A 25,307-nucleotide genomic window follows, 5' to 3' on the forward strand; every position below is an offset into this window, starting at 1 on the left:
AACCATTGTATTCAAATGGACTATGTAGAAGCCATTGTGTAGGGAAATAGAGCTTCAAAATCTTGCTTGACCATGGAGTTATACATGAATTAGTAGTAAATCCTCTGTTATGGATTTGGGCCAGGACCATTTTTGCCCACAGGATTTTGAAGTGCTGTTAAAAAAAATGGAGTCATAAATGTTTCAGAAAGAGCCACTGTAGCTACTTCTTGCCAGAGCTCTCCATACTACCTTTCCATTTCACAATGCTTAGGAGGCAATGCTTCATAGGCATCTGGCTGAAGCCATGATGATGTCATATTTGTCATTATGACATCATAGAAACAATGCAACTCACAAAATTTGCATCAATTGCTGCTGACATGAATGACTCACAGTATGTTATTTGCGCCAGTCATGATTTGTGATATCACTTCCCCACTCCCAGGTGGATGCCCATGTTCTTCCTTTGCCATGTTGCAAATCCTGAATCAAAGGCAGCCTTGGAAGTACATGTGAGTGGGTGGACAGTCTTCTGCATGTGATTGATTATTATAATAACTTCATTCTACGTGAGGGTCAATCAATCATTCTGGACATGGATGAAATTAGCATTAGGACTTTCTATTAAATTGTGGGTGGCTTTTTGCTATTCTTCATGTAATGCTTGATCAAGTAGAAGTAGGTAGTCAGAAAGAAAAACAATATTGTATTCTTTAATCCCATTAGGGAAGATTGTTCCAAGACATCTAGATAATATAACATTTGAATTGAAGAATATAATTACGGGTTTAGTGACTGTACTTTACTGTTTTCTCTCTCTCTCTGTCTGGAGTTGGAAGACTGAAGATCTTTATAAAACTTACTTCAAAATACCTTTCTCTAAAGATACCTTTCTTACCAAGACATCTTGTTATTGTAAAATATTAACGGTGATAATAACTACAAGTGTATTGAATTATAGGTTATATACAGAAATACTGTCTTGGGTATAAGTAAAGTACATTTCAAAAGGGTTTCTAAAAATTGCCTTTATTTCTTCTCCTCCTCCTCCTTCTCCTTCTCCCTCTCCTTCTCCTTCTCCTCCTCCCTTCCTCCAACTTTCCCAGATGATTAAGGCTGAGAAATTTAGTTGCCCAGTATGGTCTTCTTTCAATCTCTCTTTCTCTCTTTGCCAGAGCATTAAATGCTTTGCATTTTTATTTTCTATTGCATTGCGGTGATTCTTGACTCCTGATTGATTTTATAGCTAATGTCAGCTCCTCATTTTTATATTATTTTTGTTTGTATGACACTGGCTTTTTAGATCTTTGCATTTTATTCTACCACTTTATTTTAAAATAATTGCACAATGGCTTGTTTTACTGGTGGAGTCCTTGGGGTTCTCTGAGCTTGGTTCTTTTCTTGCAAACGTTTCATTACCCAGCTAGGTAACATCTTCAGTGTTAGAATGGGATGGGGTTTTCTCTCTGCTTATATACCGTGGCATGCCCTGCCAGTGTTGGTGGGAGTGCGGGTTTTGTTTTGTTCTATTTTTTCTCTCTGGTAGTTCCTTGATTAAGATATTGTTTACTGCTTGTGTGTCTGGTGGTAATCTTGGTGGTAACCTCTGCTTATCTGGGTGATGATTGCTGGTGAGATGTTCTGGTCTTTTGTTTTCCTTTCTATTGTCCTTTTGAATCGTGTGTAGATGGTGTTTATCTCTATGTGCCTGTTGATGGCTGCCTTGTCTGAATACCAAGCTTCCACAAATTCCCTTGCATGTTTGGATTTAGCTTGGCCTAAGATGCTGACAGTTTCCTGGTTGTAACTATGGTTAAGTCTGTCCATGTGTTGTGAGATTAAGGAGTTTTCATCATGTCTTCTGACTGCTAGTTGGTGTCCATGAATGCACTCCGTGAGCCTTCTGCCTGTCTATCCTACATAGTAGTTGTTACAGTCCTTACACTGTATGTTGTAGATGACTCCTGTTTTTTTCTTCTTGGGCTACTGGGTCTTTTGGTTTGCTTAAGATGTTTTGGAGGGCTTTAGTTGGTTTGTGTGCTACGGAGATGCCATGTGGTTGTAGTAGTCTGTTGGTAGTTTCTGAGACATTTCTGATGTATGGCAATGTTATCCTTTTCATAGCTTGTGTTGGTTGTGTTGTAGTAGGTTGAGTGGCCAGGCAGAGAACCCCAAGGACCCCACAGTTCAACCCTGAACTACACATATTTGCTTCTATTGTTTTATGGGTGCCTTATATATAGTAAAGAAATAAAATCTCTCCCCATTCAGACCTGTACCAAGATTAGAGCAAAGTCAAGATGAGCACTGGCATTCTCTGGGCATTTCTCAGCACAAATATAGCTTTATCATGTAGTTATATCTCTTTTTTCCTCATCTAAAGTATTCTAGTTTAAGTGCAGAGTATACACACATACTCAAATATAATAAAATATTTAACAAAGGATTATTAATATCACCTAGAATGTTCAGTCCTCACCTGAGGTTAATATATTCATTTCATTTATTTAGCAGAGCTGAGCTTTCAATAAATCCTAAAAGCATGCTCACTCAGACCTGCAGGAAAGAAGTAGGAAAGAACCCAAGTTGGTTTATTTTTTGTTTATTTATTTACTTTGGAATTAGGAGGCATGACTGGTTGAAAGATTTTTATGGCTTTTGATGTCTCTATTTATAAATTCTCTTGAGAACATTTATTTATCTAGAAGTTTTACATGGCTGCCCAACTCATGTGATTGTGACTCCAGGTGGCATATATCAATAAAACCAAAGGAAAATCCAAATTACAATTAAAGCCAATGATGTCTACAGGAAAAGCAAAACTTGACATACTAATAACATACCATCAGGGACCATCCAACACACATTCCATCTCCTAAGACAGGAATATGATAAAAGTGGAGCGAGGCAGCATCATTGCCTCACTTAAAATGAAGGAGTGATGACCTGGAAGCTTGCCTGGCAGAGATAGAAATACTTGTTAAGTCTTGTTTATTAATGTTTTTGTAAGGTTACCAAGCTTCAATTTAATTGTTAATAGCTCCTGTGTTGAAAGATTGAAGCAGAAACAGGTTCTGTTTATGAGAAGCAAAACTTTTGTTCCTACCCTAATTTGTGGAACATCTTTTATTCCTCCTCCATCTCTGACCCAAGACTGGATAGACAGACATATTTTATTCTTGCTTCCACTGTTTAGAGGTGTGAAATCTGTTAGTGTTTAAATAAATGTGGGCCAGTGGAGGGCAGGTGTTAATAGAAGGCATCAACTTAGTGTGCTTGTTTGGAAAATCATTTCCAAGAAGCCTTGTGTAACCGAGATAAGAATTTTTGAGGTTCCTGCTAAAACCCAAGAGTGAATAATAATAGCGAAAAGACCTCTAGGTGGCTGGCTGGTTGGTTAATGAAATTAGAATTCTGAAGGAAGCAAAAATGCTTAGAAAAGTTTGCATTGTCTCTCACACACAAGGCATCCTGGTCTATTTCCTAACATATATTTTATAAGCAAGGATTTCTGTCACACCATAATATATGAGAGCGACGAATGGCTGCTGTGGCTGATTACACACCAAAGCATTCAATCATTCACAAATGGCTGTTCATTTCCAATATACAAAGAGGCAATGGAGAGTGCAGTCGTGTCGGCATATCCATCTTTTCTACAAGGGTGTGTGTACAGATGCTTGTGTATGAATGAAAGTGAAGCGGACAATCTAGTTTTCTGTACTTGAAAAACAAAAGATGACTTCAGAGGGTGTTCATTTCCCACATTCCACTCAATCAATTGACTGTTGGAAAATCTGCATATTCAGACTGGGTCTTCTGAGATTGTCAAGCAAAATTTTCAGCCCTTTCAATGGTATCCTGTTTTCTATTAATCATGACTCTGGACACTGAAATCAGAATACAATTTATATTCATCTGAACCAATGAGGTGAATGGAACCGGAATAGGGATACTAATAGAGTATGGTGCTTGTTGGCACTATCTGACTTCTTGGCAGCCCGCCCCCCACCCCCATGTGCTCTACAGAGATCAAGAGTGAAATAAGAAAGGGCTGCTTTACAGGAATGAAAGTGGGTTGATATTCTAAAATGAAGCCAAGAGAGCCACAGCTGAGATGAAATTTCTGAGGAGAGATCCTTCACAAAAATCCATAAATAAACAACAACAAAAAAGTCCACAGTGCAGAATTCTCCAGCCCTTTAATTAATTACCATCTATCCTATAATGTGGTACATTTCCGGGTGGTGGGCAGAAATACATTGTGATAAAATATTATATAATAATCAAAGCACAAAATTACTGTAAAATAAATAATAATAAAAAGACATAATATAAAAGGGACTGTAATTAGTTGGGGTGTACCACCATGGGCTCCCCAATGTTAGGAGGGGAACAGTTGCTAGAAGGTGGTAGGGGAAACCACATTTTTCTTCCACAATGCTCCAGAACCACACAGTGTCCCAACCCACAGCATTGTGGAGGATACAAAATGGTAGCAACAAGTTGTGGATGCTGCTCTTGCCACGTGGCTCTCCGGCAGCCCCAAAACTTAAAAGTATTAAAATAACAACACAACATCGCTTAGGGGAGAAAACTCCAGAAGCTGTGCTACCATCAGTGCTAAGCACAACTCATGAAGAAGTATTGAGGAATTTCTCCCACTAAGAAATGTGAGAAAATTTCAAGTGGTCATGTGTATGTACTAATACTGTACTGGAAAATTCTTCAGCTTATTTCTTGCAATTCATGCACACTTCCAGTTTAATAGAAAGAGCAGTCTCACAGGTGAGTGTGCAGGATTCTTGTGATTATAAGGTGGCAAAAGGTAGGTTCAAGTATCCTGACATTGTACTCCTCTCCTGAGGATGAGACAGAGTTTATGTGAGCTTTTGAATATTATTATATTTATCCTCTTTCGGAGCTTAATCTCTAAAGCAAATTATTTATGAAACTTTAGCTTGGGTTGTTCAGAGGGAGGACAGAGTAAAATAAATAGAAAGCCTTGTAAATTATCTGAAACCCCTGGAAATAAATCTAGTTAAGGTAGTGTATTGGCGTACCTGAAGGTCATACCAAAATGTGTGGGCTTTAACACTCCATTTGAAGATTACAATGGAACATAAAGAAATTGGAAGGTTGTGAAATTTGCTATTTAAGCTAGACAGTATTCCAGGAATATTATAAGAGAGAACTTCCAATTTCAAAATATGCTCTTAAAGTAATAGCTCCCTCTTTGTAGAGCTTCTGCAAGTGCTTACTGAAAGCTGTTTACAAACTGAGCTAATGAAGGAAAGGCTCAGGTACTAAAACAATGGTCCTCACTAGAGATGGCTATAAACAAAAGGGGTTATGCCCAGTAACTGAAGATGTTGATGTGTACATTAAATCTCAAAAACAGTCAAGAATTACCTTTTTTCCAGGGTGTAACCCCAATAAACTCTGGTGACCAAGGCAGTGACATGAAAGAAAATGGAAAAGAAAACAACACACCATGTGAATGCCAGGTCTTTTAGTCCTTATCGCTCTTGGACAGATACTACTGATATCATAGATAAGAGGACCTCCAATATTCCAAACATTGCTGAGGAAATAACTATTGCTGAGAGACAGTTAAACTCTGACACTATGGAAAAATACATGCACAATATCATGCTCGTAGTACAACCATGTTCAGTGAGAACTCAGTCTATAACAACAAGCCCCTTACCAAAGCAACTTCAACCCCTTCCAGCCACATGGCTTGGGAATCCTTACTGGCAAATGAGGCAAATTTTTTGAGGGGGTCACAGTTTTCCTGTTGGCAAAAGGTTATAGACACCTTGGGAGAACAACATGAGGCTTTTAATAAATTTGCCGTGAAGTGGTTATCTGATTTATTACTGCTGAAAAAATTTCTATCTACAGTGATGATGACCCTTATCAAATTAGTCTTAAATGAGATTGGACCATAGAAAAACACAGTATCTGATGATAATTCACCAATGCACAACCATCCCCAAACCCAGACTCAATTTATAAATAAGAAGAGAAAAAACAAAGTGAAGCCCCAAGTGAAAACCAAGAAAGGGAAAAAGAAGGCACAAGCTGAAAGTCAAGAAAGGAAAAGTAAGAAATGGAAGAGTACTGCTATTCCCAAACAGGTTTCTAAACTTAAATATAATAATCTATTTAAACTTTTGAGGACAGTTGATGAAAGAAACAATAGACCAACCAAAAAGCCATCCAGGAAGAAGATGGAAGCAAATAAAGTACCCAATGAAGCAAGTAAGGCCTCTAATAAGGTTGAAATGACCAATACAGGTCTTCTAATCCAGCAACGTCCAGTACCTGCTGAGGACTCTATCACTGAACAAAACCATCTAGCAAATAGCTCAACAAACTCTGTTCTACTGAGGACTAAGGAAAAAGTTCCATGTAGAAGGTGGTACTTGCAACTAATGAATGCTAGCTAGCATTTATCAACTTCCCAAAACCTAGAGGCTTCCTCTCACAGACGGAACAAAGACTGCATTTGGTGCATCAACTTCAAACTTTCACCCCACTTAGACTTGTTTCAGATGATGCTTTAAAGGTGGCATACTTGTATTACAATGGTGTGACAACAAGAGCGCTGGTAACTTTTGACTATGTTAATATGGCACAAATGGTTTATCAATTTAAATGCCTCCTTCAGGCAAGAGGGCTTGGAGTAACTAGATGTTTTAAGAATATTTCTGTAACCCTTCTAGATAAACCTAATTTACCCAATACAATAACAGACAGGAATTTCTTACCTGAAGAAATAGAGCGTATAAATACTTTGAATGATTTGTCCCCATAGAACAAAATCGTATCATAGTCAAATTGTCCTGGTTAAGAGAAGAGTTGATGAATAAACAGGTACTGTCGCTATCTATTACTTCACCCCCTCCTATCCTTAAAAGCTCTGAAAAGGAGGGATCAATTCATGACACAGTGGCAAATGTAAAAAAAGGGTGAGGAGAACAAAGGTAAGACCTGGAACATTGGACAAAGCAGCCAAAAACATAACGGACATCCTGCTCAGAAAGATAATATAGACCTTACAATCTCAACAGGGAAACAGATTTAGGTAATAGCAGAAATTAACCCCCTATATAAAAACAATATACATGCCTTCCCTCCTCAAGGGATAGCAAATAATAGACCCCCTTGCCATAGAGATCTAGGACTCCTGGATCCACCTGCATTTAATTTTCCCACATCCAATCACAATGGTATCCAGCAGGCAGGAGATCCAAACATGCCCCTTGGATTTAATAAGCAAACAAATGTGGTCAGACTAAATATCTCAGATAAAATAACACCATGTCCAGATCCAATGGCTAATCTTACCCCAAGATATGAAATTACTGATAGCCAAAGAATAAGTAAAAACAAACCTGCCCAAGGGTTAAATCAAACTGATACTAATAATGCACATGTTATAAATGAGGTATGCCCTTCTGGTTTTGTAAACAGCAAGAAGACTGAATATAACAAATGACAACTAAGTCAGGGATCTGTAAGTAACTTATCCATCCTAGTGTGGAATATAGCAGGATGGAATGCTCAAACTACTGACAAGGATTCCATAAAGTTACTAAAATTATACGACATAGTATATTTGCAAGAAACTTGGATCCCAGAAAACTAATCTGGTAGAATTTATTTAGCTGGTTTCAGATCATGGGTTATTCCGGCAAGGAAATTACATTCTATGAGCCACCCTTTTGGGGTTTGGCTATCTTGTGAAATAGGAAGTGGAATCTGGAGGCAGTGGAAATAAATCTGGACTGTAATCCCTCTTCCCTTATAGTGAGATTTATGATCAAATAAGATTGCCCTAATAATATAAAATGTTTATATGCCTCCCAGAGATGCTAAATCTCAAAATCAGGAACACTGGGCTACGCCTGAAAATGCAATTGATGCTCTAGAGGACAAATTCCCACTAGATACTGTTATCCTAGTGGGTGGTTTTAATGCAAGAATAGGGGGTGGTAAGCACAACATAGCAAAGCAGTTGAAACTTGACATTAATGAACTTTACCTTAGTTTTCCTTATACTTTGAAGGACTCTAAAGTAAACCTGGCAGGGCTTAAACTTTTACATTTACTTTACAGATGGAATATTTAGTAACATTAATTCCTCAGGCCAGCTTCCCCAGGGTTAGGATACGAGCATAGTAATCCCAATATACAAAAAATGTGATTGTAGCCACCCAGAGAACTATAGACTGATTAGTCTGAATAACATCACAGCTAAAATGTATGCAAAACATCTAGCTAATAAATTAGAGGACTGGGTCATCGATAACAATGTGCTTGCAGAGAAACATCCTCTCCCCGCTATGACTTCCCATGTTTCCATAAATCTAAGAGAAGCCATCATGCAGGAATGCCTCCCAAGTGGCTTTTTTAGATCTGAGGGTGTGGACAGACAGAGGAATTGCAAATTCACGGAGAGACTGAATACAACAGAAACACCGTGTAAAGCTTCACAACAGTATCCTATGCACAAGCCCCCTCCCCCCCGCAAAGAGATTCAAAATAAATTCTAAATAGAGAATTTCTGAGAAAGAGATACAGAAAACAAAGATTGATTTGCATGGAAATAAAGCTTTGGGGAATTTGGAAAGCAGTTTTTCACATAACAGTAATACTGACTACAAGGATAGAAGCAGAGCGATATCAATCTATAGAGAGGCAACCAGTATCCTCCACTTGCTTGGACTATCTCTCCCACTGTCCTTGGCTTCTGCCCATATTAAGTAGGGTTTATGGCTGTTGTAATAAGAACACCCCAAAGATATCAGGTTATGTTCTTCTCTGCTACCGTTTAAAGTATAAAGTGTTTGGGTTGATATAAAACAACTGTATACATTTTTGGATGTAGGTGGTTGTACCAAGGGAAGGTCATACTGTCACGTCATCTTGACCAGGGTTGCTGTAGGTGTGCTGCTTCTTTATGACGGTCTTTGAAAGCAATTCTTGTGGCTGTGAGTAGAAATATGCATGTCTGGATGGAGGAAGGAAGGGGCATTTCAGGGGAAAAAGGGAGAGGGCTTGGTGCCAGAGAAATGGGAAATAAATCACAGAAAATGTTGGGGAAGGAGGAAAGGAAAGAAAATCCCTTTCCTTTTTTACAATTCCAGACTGACTACCACAACAGAATATATTTTAGTAGTTTGAAATGTAAAAAGTTGCAAGAAACTACAGAGCTTGTTTGTTACGAATGCACCCACAAGTCCTGATCCAATTAAAAGCTTTGATTTGATCTGGTTAATCGATCTGATTTGGATGGCTGAAGCAAGTGCATAAGTTGGAGCTATTAACTGGAAACCTGCCCCCCCCCCCGCATTTTGCACATGTGTAGAAATACCCAAGTCATTCAAAATGATTGGAAGGAATCCGTCTTCAGTTAAAAATGGGATTTCCTTTTTCAACTTTCAGATTCAGTTGGATCACCTTTGACTTGAAGATATAAGTCCTAGCTCTGTGGAACCTTAAGACATATGAGTTGAGTGAGAGAAAAAGTGAGAGAAAAATATTTATGAGCTAAGGCTTCTGTGGAAGAATTGACAAGAGGTCCCAATGGGAGTCATTGGGTAAGATAAAGATATTAATGTATTCTAATGTGGATTTCAACATCACTTCCTAGGCCACATGTCAGGCTTCCATTTTCCAGTTATATTTTTTATGTTATCAATATTAATCCATATTCAGAAATGTAGCAGTTCTTAAAAATTGTACCATTATATATTAAAACAATCTAAGTCTCCTTTATAAGCACAGTCTTGAGATGTTCTACTAAAAGGTATTTGGAGGAGAATTCAGGATAGTAAACTTGGTACCTTCACTTTTGCCATTGCCTTAATTCCCAAAATCAGAAACATAATCAAGCTTTTGAACCAATGCACCAATAAAAGCTGTTAGCTTTTGAAATCCGCCTCTTTCAGAATTTTGCAATGCATTTTGTAAATTAAAAATAAATCTACACAAATATACAGAGCTGCAGAGCAAAGAATAAAAAAGAGAAAAACTGGCATTTGAGATCTCTGCTTAACTCTGGAACAGAGGCCTGGAACTGAGTCAATTCCATGGAAACCGAACCTCCTCAGTCCAAGAACATAATGGCCAGTCATGTTACAGCCTCAACTTCTCTTTGCTAATGTGGACGTGCTGGGTCACAATGCGTTGACCATGTTGTTGTTCCCAGCCCAATTCTCATAGAAATGCACCATCAAAGTGTCACCTGGAACCAGAGCTAAGTGCTGTTTGAGGTAATAGCTTTGCCCTTGGAGACCTGTGGTTCTCCTGTGGTAACATAGCAAAATGTGTGAGGTCAAAATAAAGACATGACATCAATAAAAATAAACAGTCTGGATGCCCACAGGATAGCTAATCATTTTTCCTGAGGTAATAGGTTTCCTTTACTGGGGGAAAAAAAAAAAAATCAGAAGTAGCTCATAAGGCAGAAAATGGTAAATTCTGAAGTAAATAAATACATTTTCTCATTCTTGGAGTTTACAACTGACTATCAAGTAGGAGGGCAAAGTTCTAATAGGAGACTATCAAACAGAACATGCATGCTAAATTATATAATCAATTAAACAGTCTTGGTTGACAAAGAAATCCATTTGCTCTCAGCCTTTATTTCTAAGCCTTCAATAAATTCTAATGTGAGAGCTTGGAACTTTTCCACATAAAAAAATGAATGAATGGTGGCACAATTGTGAATTAATTTCTGCCATAGAAACAGCTGGATCAAAAAGAGCTTGTTCTTGCATCAAGGGACTGAAGGGAAATAGCTTAATACCGATAGAAGAGAATATGTATAGCTCAGGGTTGAACTGTGGAGCCATTGGGGTTCTCTGAGCTTGGTTGTTTTCTTGCAAACGTTTCGTTACCTGGCTAGGTAACATCTTTAGTGCACTGAAGATATTACCTAGCTGGGTAACGAAACATTTGCAAGAAAACAACTAAGCTCAGAGAACCTCAAGGACATCAAATAGCATAATCCCACCCGATCAGGTAATGAACTGAACTGAACTGAACATAATGGACGTGTAATGAACGTCTTCTTGTCACTGGGCCAGATCGCCAATCAAATTGCCTTACCTGAGGCTCTAAGTGGGGCAAATGAAGCACTCCCACTGCTCTGAATGAATTGTGAAGGCAAGAGATGACCTGCTGTCATTGGGTAGACAACTAGACCATCAAAGTTGGCCAAGTCACCTTAGCAATCTGGACACTCTATGTCTTCTTCCTAAGATATTTAATTCTGAATTCTCTTGTCAACAAATGTGAAAGATGTTTGGGTCTGGGGGAGATAGCTTTGTACAAAGATGAAATTGTATGTATTAATAATTGCTGCTGTGGAGTCCTTGGGGTTCTCTGAGCTTGGTTGTTTTCTTGCAAACATTTCATTACCTGAAGATGTTACCTAGCTGGGTAATGAAACATTTGCAAGAAAACAACCAAGCTCAGAGAACCCCAAGGACTCCACAGTTCAACCCTGAGCTATACATATTCACTTCTATTGGTATTTGCTGCTGTGTTCTGTGGGTTACTAAAACAGCACACCGAGGAATGAAAACCTCTCTAGGAATAGAGAACTTTTGAAAAGCTATCGAGAGGCATGGTGGGTACATCCTTTGTCAAGTATAGTGAATGTTTTTACAGGAGTGCAAAATGGCCAGGAAGGGATCTCTATAGGTTATAAGGCATTAGGAGTTAGGTTGGAATCACTGCTGTCTAAAGCCACATCAATATGTTGACACTTTGAGACAATGATCCAAGGAGGCACCAAAGCCACAAAGAACCTGAGCATGAAAGGATCAGGAGTAGCACTAGACTTAAGATAAATGATGCAGATGGCTTATTGACCTTTGGCTGTCCTCAAGCTGCCCAGAGTTGTGTGTGCGAAGGCAACTGAGAAACTGAAATTATAATAAATAAAGATGACTTAGGAGAAGCGTAGAGAATGTCCAGCCTGTCAGCTGCATGCAGCTACTCAGTGCTGTATTTGGAGACCAGACCACCCTTGGAGTATGCAGGACCAAAACTGGGGGCTCTGTATCTCTTTTTGTGGGGTTCTGAGGGGTAAGATGTCAAGCCAGAAGCTTAAGACACTAATTAAAAACCTTACTCCCCCATAAATTAGACTGAATTTTCAGATGGGCAGGGGCTAAGTGGTTAAATGGGTACCGTAGCCCTGTTGTAAGATTTAAGGCATCCCATTTAGCCCTTAAAGGCTCCCAGGCCCTAAAATAGACAAGTAATGTGGCCCTGCCCATTCAGGGGACATCTCATTACTATTGATCAGGCCCTGTAAGTCTCAGGAAGCCAAAAAATGTTTACACATGTCACTGGCCACATGAAGGCTATCCCGCCCTGATTTAGGACAAAGGGAATGATAGACATGTCAGGAATAGTGAATAGAAATGTGATAAACTTAACTATTGGTTTCTTGAACCAAAGATAGCCTGCTAGAAACAATAGCGAAACAAACAAACAGCTTGTGGTGTGTTCTCCTGTGGTATTATTGCCATCAGGAAGGCTACCACTGACCCCTGAGAAGGGTGCCAATGCTTTATATTTGAGTTCTGGTGTATTGTTTTGCTTGACTCCTAATGAAATTCATGTTGCATAATCCTACTATTTCCCAGAGAAGTTCTCATGAACTTAAGCAATAGAGTAAGGTATGAATCTATTTACAGGAGTCATGCACAACCATATACAGACAATAGTAATCAAGGCCTTTGAGCCTAGTGGTTCTATAAGCCTTTCCAGCTGGTTCACCTTCCCTGAGACCAAATGAAGACAACATTAAACTTTTGAATCAGGCAGTGTTGTGCAAATATAAAGCACAAATTTACACACAAACAGATAACCGATATATTTGAATTCCTCTGTAAGAAGCACATGCTAGTTAGATGATTAGGAAATGCCCATACAGTAACATCATCAGTAGATATGCTCTAGTGTTGTGGTGCTTTCCCTGCTTGCTCAGATAGACTTTGATAGCTGACAACATACACATGGAAATTAATAATCAGAAACTCAATATCCAGTGGGGTTTCCAAGCACAGATTCATAAAATTGTAACCACAATTAACTTGGCTGATGAATGCCACACCTACAAGAACTGAATACAGTGGAACCTCGGGTTATGAAAGCTTCTGTTAACGAACTTTTCGGGTTACGACCAGCTCTGGCTGCAAAATTTTGCCTCGGTTTGCGAACTCCGCCTTGGGGTACGAACAGGATACGCGGTCATTTTCCCTCCCGTGACACGGTCCGTGGCCATTTTTCCACCCCTGACACGTGGTCCATGGCCATTTTTCCGCCCCTGACACGTGGTCCGCGGCCATTTTTCCGCCCCTGACCCATGGTTGTAGGGAGGGGGACTCTCCCTCCAAGCAATAGCCGCCTCCCTGTCCTCCCCACCAGAACGGATTAACGGTAATTACATTGAACCTTATGGGGAAATTTGCTTCGGGTTGCGACCAATTTGGGCTGTGACCAGAGTCACGGAACGAATTAAGTTCGTAACCCGAGGTACCACTGTATTAGTATGCAGCAAGATTATGGTATGCAAAAAGTTGGAAAAGCAATGAAACACCTACAGTGGAAGATGATTGGATTATAAAATTAACTGAACTTGCAGAAATGGCCAAACTGACCAGTCTGGTCAGAGAAAAAAACAACAAAGATTGTTTTGAAAGACTGGAAACCTTATATGGACTATTTTTTTCGAAAGAAGAAAAGATCAAATTGTTGATTTCTGGATTTGGAGATTAAAAAGGGATGAAGAGGATGGGGAAAAGATTAAGATGATAATAATTTGATAGAAAGAAGGGCGAAAGGCATAAGTGTATGTTTTCTTTTCATTCCCTTTCTTTTTCTCTTTTCCTTACTATCTTTTTTTCCCCTTGCTTTGTATATTTTTACTCCATTGAAAAAAAATCTAATAATATATATTTATTATATAGATAAATCTTTATATAATAAAGATTTGAATATTACTAACACCTACTCCGGGAGCTTGTTTGTCAGAAGTATTTTGGTGAGAGAATACAGTACAGCTACTTCAATTCGATGTAAAATGTTAGTATGCTTGATTTGGTCTCTGGATGTGACTTCATTTTCAGCAATAGAGGAGCTTAGCAGCTTTGTAACCAAAGCAAAGCAAAACACACACACACCTTTCCAAGGAAGATAGGTTGAAGACCAGACTGTTGCAAAAGAACTACAGAGAAAATATCAACTTCCTTTCCACTTACCAAATCTTTAGATTAGAAATAAAGGGAGGCCAGGAAGGAATCACCTGCAGTTCCAAAGCCTATATGTACAAGTATTGGCAGTATTGTCAAGGTCCTCAATTCTCACACCATCTAAAATGGGGTACAGCCTATTGAAAAAGAATTTGTCCTCACTTCATCCTGAATGCCTGACTGTGAGGGCCTGGTAATCTGGTAGGAGAAACTAGGTTACCAGTGTAGCATTGACTGCTTCCCCATAGAAGTGCTGAAATTCCTACCACACCAATATAGCTTCATATGATTATTACTAATAATGCAATAAAAACTGGGGAGGACTGAGAGGGTTCTACTCTCCCCTACCATCTGTATCTCAGAAGCTGTATTTGGTGTTGAAGGCACTTGGTTGATCTTGATATTTACCAGTCAAAATCAGTATGCTATGAAAAACTCTGTAACTGTATTTCTTGTAATGGGCTTTTAGTCCCCAAAGTAATTCATGAGATTACAGCGGGAATTATCAGCACAACACCCAGGGCTCTATGCTTGCAAAAATAAAATAATCAATGTCCACCACCCTTCATTTTGTTTTGGGAAAATGGAGCCAGAGGCACACCACCATGTCATTATGAAAACGGGTGAGATAAAGTATTTTGCACATTTAACATGCTTTATAAATTAGCCACAATGAATGTCTTAATGACTTGGAAAAGTGACAGATGCAAATGACTGGAACGATTTAGGTTGCAAAGTCACTGAGCCACATATATTGTACTTCCTGGTAAGGTAAGCCTGTTTGCTGCTTTCTGCTGTAATAAAGAAAGGTCTTTTCCTAATATTTTGCTGACACAGGTCAATTGCATAAATTCAAGAGATAGGAGGAGTGATGCGTACAAAAATAAACCTTTTATAGGCTTGATGCATAATTATCTCTGCCCATTACAGTACCCATTTTAAGGCTTTCCTAAGAAAAGCTGTTACCAGATGTTTCTGTACATATTTACTCATTGTTGGGAGACAGTTATGAACCATTTCCATCTAATACTAACATCATCACAGATGCAAGTCCTTCCTTAAATGGGAATTTATTCGAAAGCAATCTATACTCCCATAGTTAGAAAATCATTCTTTTACTCAAGATTCATTATTTCAGAATGCCAAAAATATTCTGCTTCGGCAATCATAATTACTTAACACACGCACACTACATATATAAGTGTGCCACTGGAAAGAGCAGCAAATAAATCATTTTAATTGGTTTTTCACAACACTGTTGTATGAACTAAAGGGGCTTTAGAATGAGGATAACCAATCTGCGTTAGTGACAAAAATATCCTTGGCTGTAAGCTGTTCCAGAGAATAACAAGCATGATCATAAAAATACAACTGCTATACTGAGTTTGAGGCCCCAAAATCAATATTTTGTTCAGCTGTGAAGTAAACATCGTACTGTTGGATCACTTCAGACAGAACCAAGGCAGTATGTTTGCATTTTCAGCACCTATGTTTTGATGCTGCTTGAACACTCAATAGTTGAATACACAGAGCAAGCACTGTGTACACTGCCTTGAGCCCCTGAACAAAGGTCCTGAACAAAGCTGCTTCAGCCATTCTTCAGAGGTTGTTGGTTCCCTAAAATACTGATAACATGACAGCCTGAAGCATTTATGCTAGGAGAAATTAGCCTCTGCATTTCTGATCCAGCTGCTCATATGCCATTATTTTTATTACATGCATGTCCCATTTTACTGATTACACGCAGGCCTCCCTCTTTACCACGAGAAGTAAAGAAGCCCTTTAACACTATATGATGTAATGATGTGCTCGAACCATTCTTTGCAAAGCCTCTGTACATTTGTGGGTAGACAGGCTATCATCTTAAACTACATTCATGATTGTACGTGTAGGTAATCCACAATTGTGGCGTTTATTTATTTAACAATATCAATAGGCTGCTCCAATCCCTACAGACTCTGGGTGACATAAAATCCATACATATGTTCTAATATCAGACCAGTGTTTGCCAGTTTTAAGACTGCCTTCCTTTGAAGCAATGAGCTTCAAAAACCATAACAGATGAACATAAAATCCATATTTCACAGGACTGTAGCCACAGCACTTAATGCTGCTACATAAAACCTTGGTCAAAAAAGCTTTTCCCCATCTTGTAGGAGAACAAAATCAAAGCTTTAGAGAAATGATATATTATCTAATTTAGATCAAAGATATTCCCTATCACTGGAGGCTACACCATGCAAGCCAAGAATAAGATCCTGATGAACAAATTTGGGGCCATACATGGCAGACAATGTTATAAAGGCATCTTTTTCCCCAGCCCAGAAAATTGCTTCAAGATATTGCTGTCCTTTCAAATGGCACTTGCTTTGCTAGTGAACTCAGGCTGTCCCTGGTCATTTTTTAAAAAGAGTATTTATTTTGGCCATTGGTCAGAAATACAAAAACATAAATATAAATCACCAACACACCATTTTCAGCAAACTCAACAAATTTACGAGCCTAGTCATGTGTTCAGTGGTAGCCAGTGAAATCAAAATGAGTGACTCCAACAAGCTGAACTTTGAGAAAAGACAACTGGAGTTGCGTAACACTGACATTTTTATTAGAATTCATTTGTAACAAATGGAACTTGTGTCAGCAAAGAACTGATTTTCATACAGACTTTCTTTCGCCACTAATGTAACGAAGTAAGAAAATAAAAAGCACGCCTTTCATTCTGTAAAACATTTACGCGTACTACTGATTAGAGGTAATTGTATTTTTTTAACAAGCCATTTTACAAGGATTTTGTTTTAATTTTTCAGTCTAGGCATCCAAAACAAGAGCAGAGAACACAACTTGTATTATTTTTGTAAAGACACTCCAAGCCTGAATGGCAACGCCACGTAACAAGATGGATGACGGGACCTTCAGCCTTCTGATAGTCTTTTGGAGTATCAGGGCTCTTAAAAATCAAAAGATTAAAATCAGAAAAGGGGAGGAAATAAAAAAGGGGGAAAATCTGCATTTTGTTGTTGCCCCTGCAAACTTTCCACCTCTTTTACCATGTTTTTGTGTTATTTACATACACACAAGTGGATTTTCATAATCAGTTTTCTTACAGATGGGTTCAAGTAATAATACTATTGGGTGTAGAATCAATAGGGCAGTGCATAGTACAAAGGTATAGAAAGTGCAGATCACCCTAGACAAGCCCTCCCTTTGCCCATCCATCCTCACCAACGGCTAACCATGCAAACCATTTTTTTTTAAAAAAGAGCTAAAATAAAAGTTCTGTACAAATAATTCTTATATAGTTTGTGTATTTCTCCATTGTTAACTAATTACAAAATTATACATAACTACACATACATAGGTAAATAATAGCACCGTACTGATTATGCTGAGGAAACAAAATTCCGACTATGGTGAATGACGGTTTACGAGACCTACTCATTTAAAAAAGAAAAAGGAAATGAGAGAAAAATCACCGCACCGCAAAGGAACCCAAATGGAATGCACATCAATGATTTGGATAGAAATCTCTTTAGAAGCAACTCCTGAATAGTAGCTTTGAGAGGAAGATGACTGGCTATTTGTTTGGCTGCTTTTCCGTGATGCCCCTCCCTCTGATTTAATTTATACTTTTCTTTTATAAATCAAACAGTTGTTGAAGAAATGCTGGCCTGATCTGCAGTGGGCCTCCCCAAGGCATGTCTGCACAAGGTGTCCATGGATAGAGCTGGTGCACAACTGAGGATCCTCCTTGACTCACGGCTCCTGCTCAAGGAGCAGGTGGCAGCTGTGGCTGGAGGGGGGGGAGCTTTGCACAGATAAATCTTGTGCCCTTTCTGAACCAGGAAGCCTTGCTGATGCTCACTCATGCTTTGGTTGCTTCCCAAGCCCCCACATCCTCATCGGCAGCCATGCCCATGATTACTAATCACTCTGCATCCAGATTCTGCAAGACCCAACCGATCCATGCCACACGATACGGCTCTTTGGGGAAGAATTCTATTGCTTCGGCCCTGGCAGGTTTGTGCTTGAATTTAAGCCAATTCACCACAAGCGTTTGTGCAGCCATGCCTTTCTAGCATCGTTTGAAACTGTGTCGGTCTGTCAAACCATACTTTTGGTTCAAAGGGTGAGTTCAGTGTGTAGCCTGGACCTTTTTATTTTTGACAGAAACAAATCAAAAGGAAACATGCAGTGCACACATTCATGTTGGATTCTGATGTAGAATTAAAGAATCTCACTCTGAGGTAGCCTTCTAGAATGCTTATTTAAAAATTATTATACATTATGTATGTGGATTTTTTTTTTGTTTTTTGCGCTTTTTAATTGGTTTTTTTAAAATATATATATATATAAAAGTGCTCAAATAGAATGCTTTCTAGTGTTTGGTCTTTTAATATATTTATTTCTGGTAGTGATGGAAAACATGGAAAAATAAATGCTAATGTAAGTATATTCTTGGTTGTTTTTCTTTATGGAAACACATCTAAAAACATTTCGATATTTGTGATTTAACATGGTGCCAGGTTTGACCTAGCCCAACATAAGAAGCCGTAACTTCTGTTCAACTGGCCCAATCAATGTCTTCGGTTGTCTTTAGTTAATACCACCAGAAGTCCCTTGTCCAGCTGAATAAAGCCTAGCCTTGGCCTCCAGTGAAATTCACGTACATGAATTGGGATCCAAACCCATTCAAATTGTCATTCCTAAAGTATTAGGAGCGTTCTATTAAATTTTCAGAATAGCAATGCTATCTTCTATAAAACAAAACAAAACAATTCTATGGTTATGGATGCCAGTTTGGGCAAAAAACACACTTTTGAAATAGTTTGCCTGTGGCTACAGGGCGCTTGTCTACCTTCTGCTTTGGATAAAAAATTACTGATAGTGAACACTTGGGGAAAAAACAGGAATGAATATCGTTAAAACAAACTTCAGTGTACATATGCTGAAAAGAGAATGTTTTAATTGAAAGGGGGGTGGGTGGGAAATCACAGAGATCCTGTTGAAGCAAACAGACAAAAATGAAGCAATGCTATCAAAATAGGCATCAAATATAAGGCACTCTAAATGCAAAATTAAAATTGAAAACTGCATTTCTAACTGGTGCTGTATGCCATAAAATATTTTGACCTAACAGAGCAACATGAGTTTGGCTTTGCCCCATTATATGTCATCAGTCCAAATGTCTTACTCTATATTGCAGACAGTTATATGAGTGGATACATTTTAAAAATTCTTGACAACTATTATAGCATTTTCTTTCTGTTAGGGATATGAACTGACCTTCTTCATACATATATTTAGTGTGGTTGCTATTGCACTAAAATGTTCCAAATATGAAATCTCACCGTGAGCTATAATGTAATATGCAATGCAATCCCTAAGCAGGTTTATTTAGAAGTGAGCCCCACTGAGTTAATGGGGCTTCTCTTCTAGTAATGGTGGATGAAACTGTGACTTTAATGTGCATGGGTGGTGAGTGATGTGTGTGCACATGATTTCTACCCATTATTTTTGGGTAAGACTGAATTTCAAGTATCACTGATGTGCATTCCTCATTTCCCCTAGGAAATTGAAAAGAAAGCAAAACAAAAAGATAAAATAAACACAAAACCCTCAAAAGCAAACCTTGAAATGCAGAGATGAGTAGAAGTGTTGTATTGTCTGAATGTACCAATTTGGATTTTCCCCCTACTACTTCAATAAATCCAAGTCATGGAAGAACCGATACATGTATATTTATATTTATATATTTATATTTATGTGCATTTCTTTCTATCTATCTACATGATTATTATTGTAGATGGATAGAGAGAGAACGAGAGATATACATATATTTATAGTAGAAAGAGAAAAGTGTGAGTGTTAGTAGCAGCAGCTTTATACTTTGCGCTTCCCTGTTGATTCCAAAAGAAATAAAAACAAAATCTTCCGTATGTAGATTAACTGATTTATATTTCATTGAAAAAAAAATCAAATGTAAAAGCAATATCTAAATGAGAATGTGGTCCTGGAGATAAATATAGGGTTGCACAAAAATGTGCAAATTGTCAAAATTATTTAACATTTCTACAGCAAGATATTACAGGTAACAGTTCTACAGCGTAAAAAAAATTACAATTCAGAAACAAACAAACAAAAAAATTGTTTCACTTCATTGAATGATAAACCTTTGTTTAAAAAAAAAGGAAAAAAGTTTACACAGTTAAAAATGAAGCACAGGTCAGCAGTATCTTTACAATACTAGAAAACTAAATCAAGGACTTTCTTTTTAAACATTTGCCCTTTTCCCTCCCATCCCCAAATGTTATTGATGAGCATTATGGTGGGAAGGGGAGATGTTGAAACAAAGAGGTGGTTTTGTTCTGGAGGAGCCGGGGACGGGCCTCCTGACGAACATCTTGCGCTGAATTGCAGAACTCCTAAAATTGGCATCGTTCACTATCATGCAGTCCTGAACGAGATGATCGTAGTTGGCAGGAATGTCCTCTTCCCTTTAATTTCAATCAAAACTGAATCCTTGAGATCTCTGTAAACTGAAATCCTTCAGGTGCCTCAACCCAGTCAAGATTCTTTAATTATGTTTCTGGTTAAGTTTACTGATGAGTGAATTGTTGGTTCACCCGGCAGTTTTTTTTTTCCTGTTAATATTTCCCACTAATTGGTCTTTAATTAAAAGTTAAGTACTTCTCAAGCACACTGTATGGCTCAGAAGAGGCTCTCTGGATCTTAAAGGGCCTGCAGTTAACAATCCAGGAAAGGTCAGCGTTTTTCCATTTGTTTTTACGTTGCATAGTGGTCAAAACTGCCCAGATATTCTAGTGCAGCTCGATAGCAGAACTGATACTGATCCTTGGGAAAGAGAGAGAGAGAGAAATGTGGGTTAGAATAAATATATTTATTCAGCACAGAGATACACTGACAATTTTCTAATCCTGATTAAGAGAACAGGAGAGGGGCAAAGGGGTCCCTTCCTGTGTTTACACAAGCTCTGTGTTCCCTTACCTTTTCAGATTTATATGGGATCAGGATAATTTTGGTTTAGCAGCTAATCATAGTGGCGGTTTCTGTTTAAACAAAAATGTTAAATCTTTGGCATAGAATTTGTACGTCCATAACAGGGTATTTGTGTATGCGATGTGTATATTTAACATTCACACATATTACAGATTAAATGATAGCATAAAATGTTCTCCAAATACGCTGTTCTTAACATATTTATGAGAATAATGATCAATGATCAGATCACTGGTTGTTTCTTAATGAGTAAGACATGATCAGCAAAATATTATTTCAATTTTTGATTGGAATAATATTCTAATTTTTGGTTGGCTCAAGATTTTTATCTTTTTTTCCATAGAATTTACACGTAATTGTTCAAACAGCAAATAGAAAACAAATAGAAAACAAGAACCATGTTTAATAGTAGCCTCTAAAGAACTATGTCTGAATTATAGAATTACAGGGTAGAAAGGGACATTGGCCATCTAATCCAAAGACCTTTCTGTTCAGATCTACAAGAAAGTCTGGGTAAGCACAGAGCCAGGCCCTCTAGCACTTTCCACTGTAATCTTAATTGCAGAAAATACAAACAGCAACAGCAGGAAGACTACTTCAGAACTACCCTGCCCTGTGCATCTTGCTTTATCCTTGTGTTCCTGAAAGAGAGTATCTTGCTAGGCTCTCTAAGGTCTCAGGGAAAAAAATCACTGAAAGAAGATGCTAGATGGTTGACTCTGAAAAATTCCTTTCCTCCCTCTGACATAGTGTTGCTACAGTATGCTGGAGATAGGCACACCTGTATTTTGGGGAGGAAGGAGGAGAAGGAAGGTAGCAAATGCAAAACAGATTCTTGGCTCAAATACTTTAAATTATTTTTAAAAGATTATTTAACATTAATATCTTGGTCTTAGCCTTGACAGATCCTATGGAATCAGTAATCTGTTTGTCTCACACTGCTGGATGCTGATTTTAGGCCTGTGTACAAAGTAGAATGTAACTACAGCCTCCAGATCTACTTATATACTAGCAGGGAAGGACAACAGACTTCCTTCCCAGGCAACTCTTACAGCTAATATTTCCTTCTACAAAGTAAATTTTCTCCATCTTTTACATGACAGCCTTTCACCTATTTGAAAATAGGTAACCTATCAAACAATGGTTTAACCTATTCAATATATCAACAGATCAAGACTCTCCTTCCAAGGAAGTGAGGGAAGATGACAATAATCTTGCGTGAACTTGGAATTAAACTAATTAACAGAATAAGAAATCAAAACAATACTAGAAAAAGCTGACAGATATTCTCTTGAGGAAGAGAGTGGGAGAAAAATCTTGTATTTACCAAGGAGGAATATTATGATGTAGAGATGCTAGGAAAAAAATGAAGACACGAAGTTCCCATCTATATATCTATGGTGAACTGTGGAAAGTTGTGAAAATACTCCATATAATATGTCTTTCTCACAAGACTTCACCACTCCATTTTGCCCTTCTTATTTATTTTTTATTTTTTTATTTATTAGATTTTTTCAACTGCCCATCTCCCTGCAATGGGGGAACTCTGGGCGATTCACAACAAACATTAAAAACATAAAATATATAAATACATAAAACCTTAATTAAAAACATTACTAAAAAGAAGGAGAGACCAAGAGGACCAACTTATACTATATAAGTTGCCATAGAAAAAGAACAAGCATGCTTGTTTCTTAGGGATTTATGGTCCATAGGAATTTATTCCATATAACATGAAATGGGTGCTTCCTATTCATCATGAGGTACTCTCAGAAGTGTATTGTTCACTAATGTATGGGCTATATGGAAGACTGTCACTCAATAAATTCCAAAGGGGTGAATGTGCACACAAACCCCATGTGCACAGCCATATATACATCTTTTTTTCCCTACAAACTATGAAATCACAAAGATGTTTTTCATTTTGCTTAGATGTACAATTCTGTAATAATATTGGTAATGGAAAATAAATGGATTTTACTTCTATCAGAGAGTTGGAAGACTCAATGAAAAGTATCTTTTTCCATGGTTTAATTTTATTTTAAGGAAGTTTGCTTTAATTCCCATTTGGAATTCCACCAAGCTTGTGGACAGAAAAATTGAGTGGGTTTTTTCCTTATTTTTTTCCAGATGAAGGAAAAAATCACGGGTAAACTGCCTGGTAGCAGTAATAGTAGCAGCATGACTGAAAAAGCCACTTGGAAGGAGTTCCTTCATGCCTTCCCTTGGAATCAAGAGAAATGGGGAAGAAGAGAAGCTGCAGTGGAAAGAGAAGATTGTCACACATATGCCTTTACTGCCTGATAATTGAATATGTTCAAGAACTTCAGACCTTATCCAGGAAATATCTCAACATTTCTTTTCCTCTGAAAGAGTTTTTAAATAGAAGAAAATATACATGGTTCAGGGTTGAACTGTGTAGTTCTTGGTGCTCTCTGAGTTTGGTTGTTTGCTTGAAGACGTTTCATTTCCCAACTAGGTAACATCTCGCACTGATGATTTTGCCTAGTTGGGTAATGAAACATCAAGCAAGCAACCAAGCTCAGAGAGCACCAAGAACTCCACAGAATTTTAAAAGCCAATTCTCTTTCCTCAAATTGATAGAAAAGAAATGTAGAATTCCTTTTGGAAAGCATGAATTCAATGCCACTGACTCTGCAGCAACTTAACATCTACTGACTACAAGGGGAGTAAATAGAGTTAAGGGTTTATTCTGTATCTTCTTTGTCACTGCCTGCTCTTTGTCTAAGATATTGCTAATTTGAGGTCACTTCCTTCTGTCTTGGTTTCCCAGGCTCACATCTATAGAGCACATGCTGTCTGGCTCTGTTTCTGGTAGGATGTAGCTATATGCTAGGCTTTGCCTAGCTCTAAAATGTATTTCCTTTTTGTAAAAATCTGCTTTTTGTTATAGTTATAAAAGCTGCTTCACAGCAGGTTGCTTAGGTCAGATTCCCACTTTCAGGCATGCTCATGTGCACACAGAGAATGCTTCTACCTCCAACATTTCTATAGCCAGCATTATTCCAAATGTTCTTTTGCAGCTCCATATAATCCTTCCTGCCCTGAATACGTAGCAATGGCCAAACTAATAGCATTTATATATATTAGAAGTTTAACCAAATTTAAGCAAGAATGGTTCCCATACATACAACACATCATGCAGCATGGCAAATATAATCACTTGCAGTCTGGCTTTTAAGGGGGCTAAGTCTACAATATGGTAAATGAGCAGAGTATATAAAAAGTGGAAGTTAGAAACCCAGTATTTTTTTTCCCTTTTTTTCCCTTAAATTATTTTTGGTATTTAACTCTCAATGAATTTGTTTTGTTTTTCTTATTCTTTTTCCTTTTATTAACATGCTATCTCTATCTATCTATCTATCTATCTATCTATCTATCTATCTATCTATCTATCTATCTATCTAATCATCTTTCTCTCTCTCTCTCTTACATTAAGCAATTATATAACAGAGACCTCAGTACTAAGTAACTAGCTTAAGACTGAAATCTTTATTGTACAAAAATTTATTTGATGTAATCTTAGTTTATTTCTTAATATTATATTTAATCTTATATGAAGAAGTCTAATAATTTTACACTTCTAATAGTGATATCCTACACTGTAATTAACACTGACAGAATATTTTTTTCTTTTTTTAATCTTTATATTTAGTACTCTAAGTTATCCAGCCAATAGAATCTCAGTAACTTTAATTAATACTATATAAATATCATTGTACTGAGACAACATAATGTATTAAGATATATAACAATACAATAAAGAGGGAAAAAATTCTTCCTGGCCCTTAGCAGTGTGGTCCTTCTTCATTTCTTTTATTGATTGTTACATCTACCTTCTCCTTTTCTCCTTCCTGCCTGAGATGACCCCTTCCCCACAGCAACGGATTCTGCTGAATCTAGAGCAAGGTAAGGGGGAAGATCCTTGGATTGTTACTGTCTAAACCACGTGGGAGTGAATAGAAAGGAATTCTGTTATGAGTCTAGAGGGCAAGGACTGGGGAG

At 37.8% G+C, this 25,307-nt stretch overlaps 1 protein-coding gene across 12 annotated transcripts in view; it reads right to left on the reverse strand.

The window, feature by feature from the left end:
• Positions 1-19,223: 19,223 nt before the first annotated feature.
• Positions 19,224-25,307, reverse strand: part of PTPRD (protein tyrosine phosphatase receptor type D) — a 428,647-nt gene continuing 422,563 nt past the window's right edge. For all 12 annotated transcript variants that reach the window (XM_088130360.1, XM_088130356.1, XM_088130355.1 and 9 more), the window contains one exon: positions 19,224-21,116. In XM_088130360.1, the coding sequence (XP_087986486.1) occupies positions 21,048-21,116 (69 nt within the window). In that variant the 3' untranslated portion in view covers positions 19,224-21,047. The remainder of the gene's footprint in view (positions 21,117-25,307) is intronic.

Source organism: Python bivittatus, unplaced genomic scaffold, assembly GCF_059951505.1.
Source record: "Python bivittatus isolate LINGU-HERP-01145 unplaced genomic scaffold, Pbiv_v1 ctg000850_np1212, whole genome shotgun sequence".
NCBI classification, from domain to species: domain Eukaryota; kingdom Metazoa; phylum Chordata; class Lepidosauria; order Squamata; family Pythonidae; genus Python; species Python bivittatus.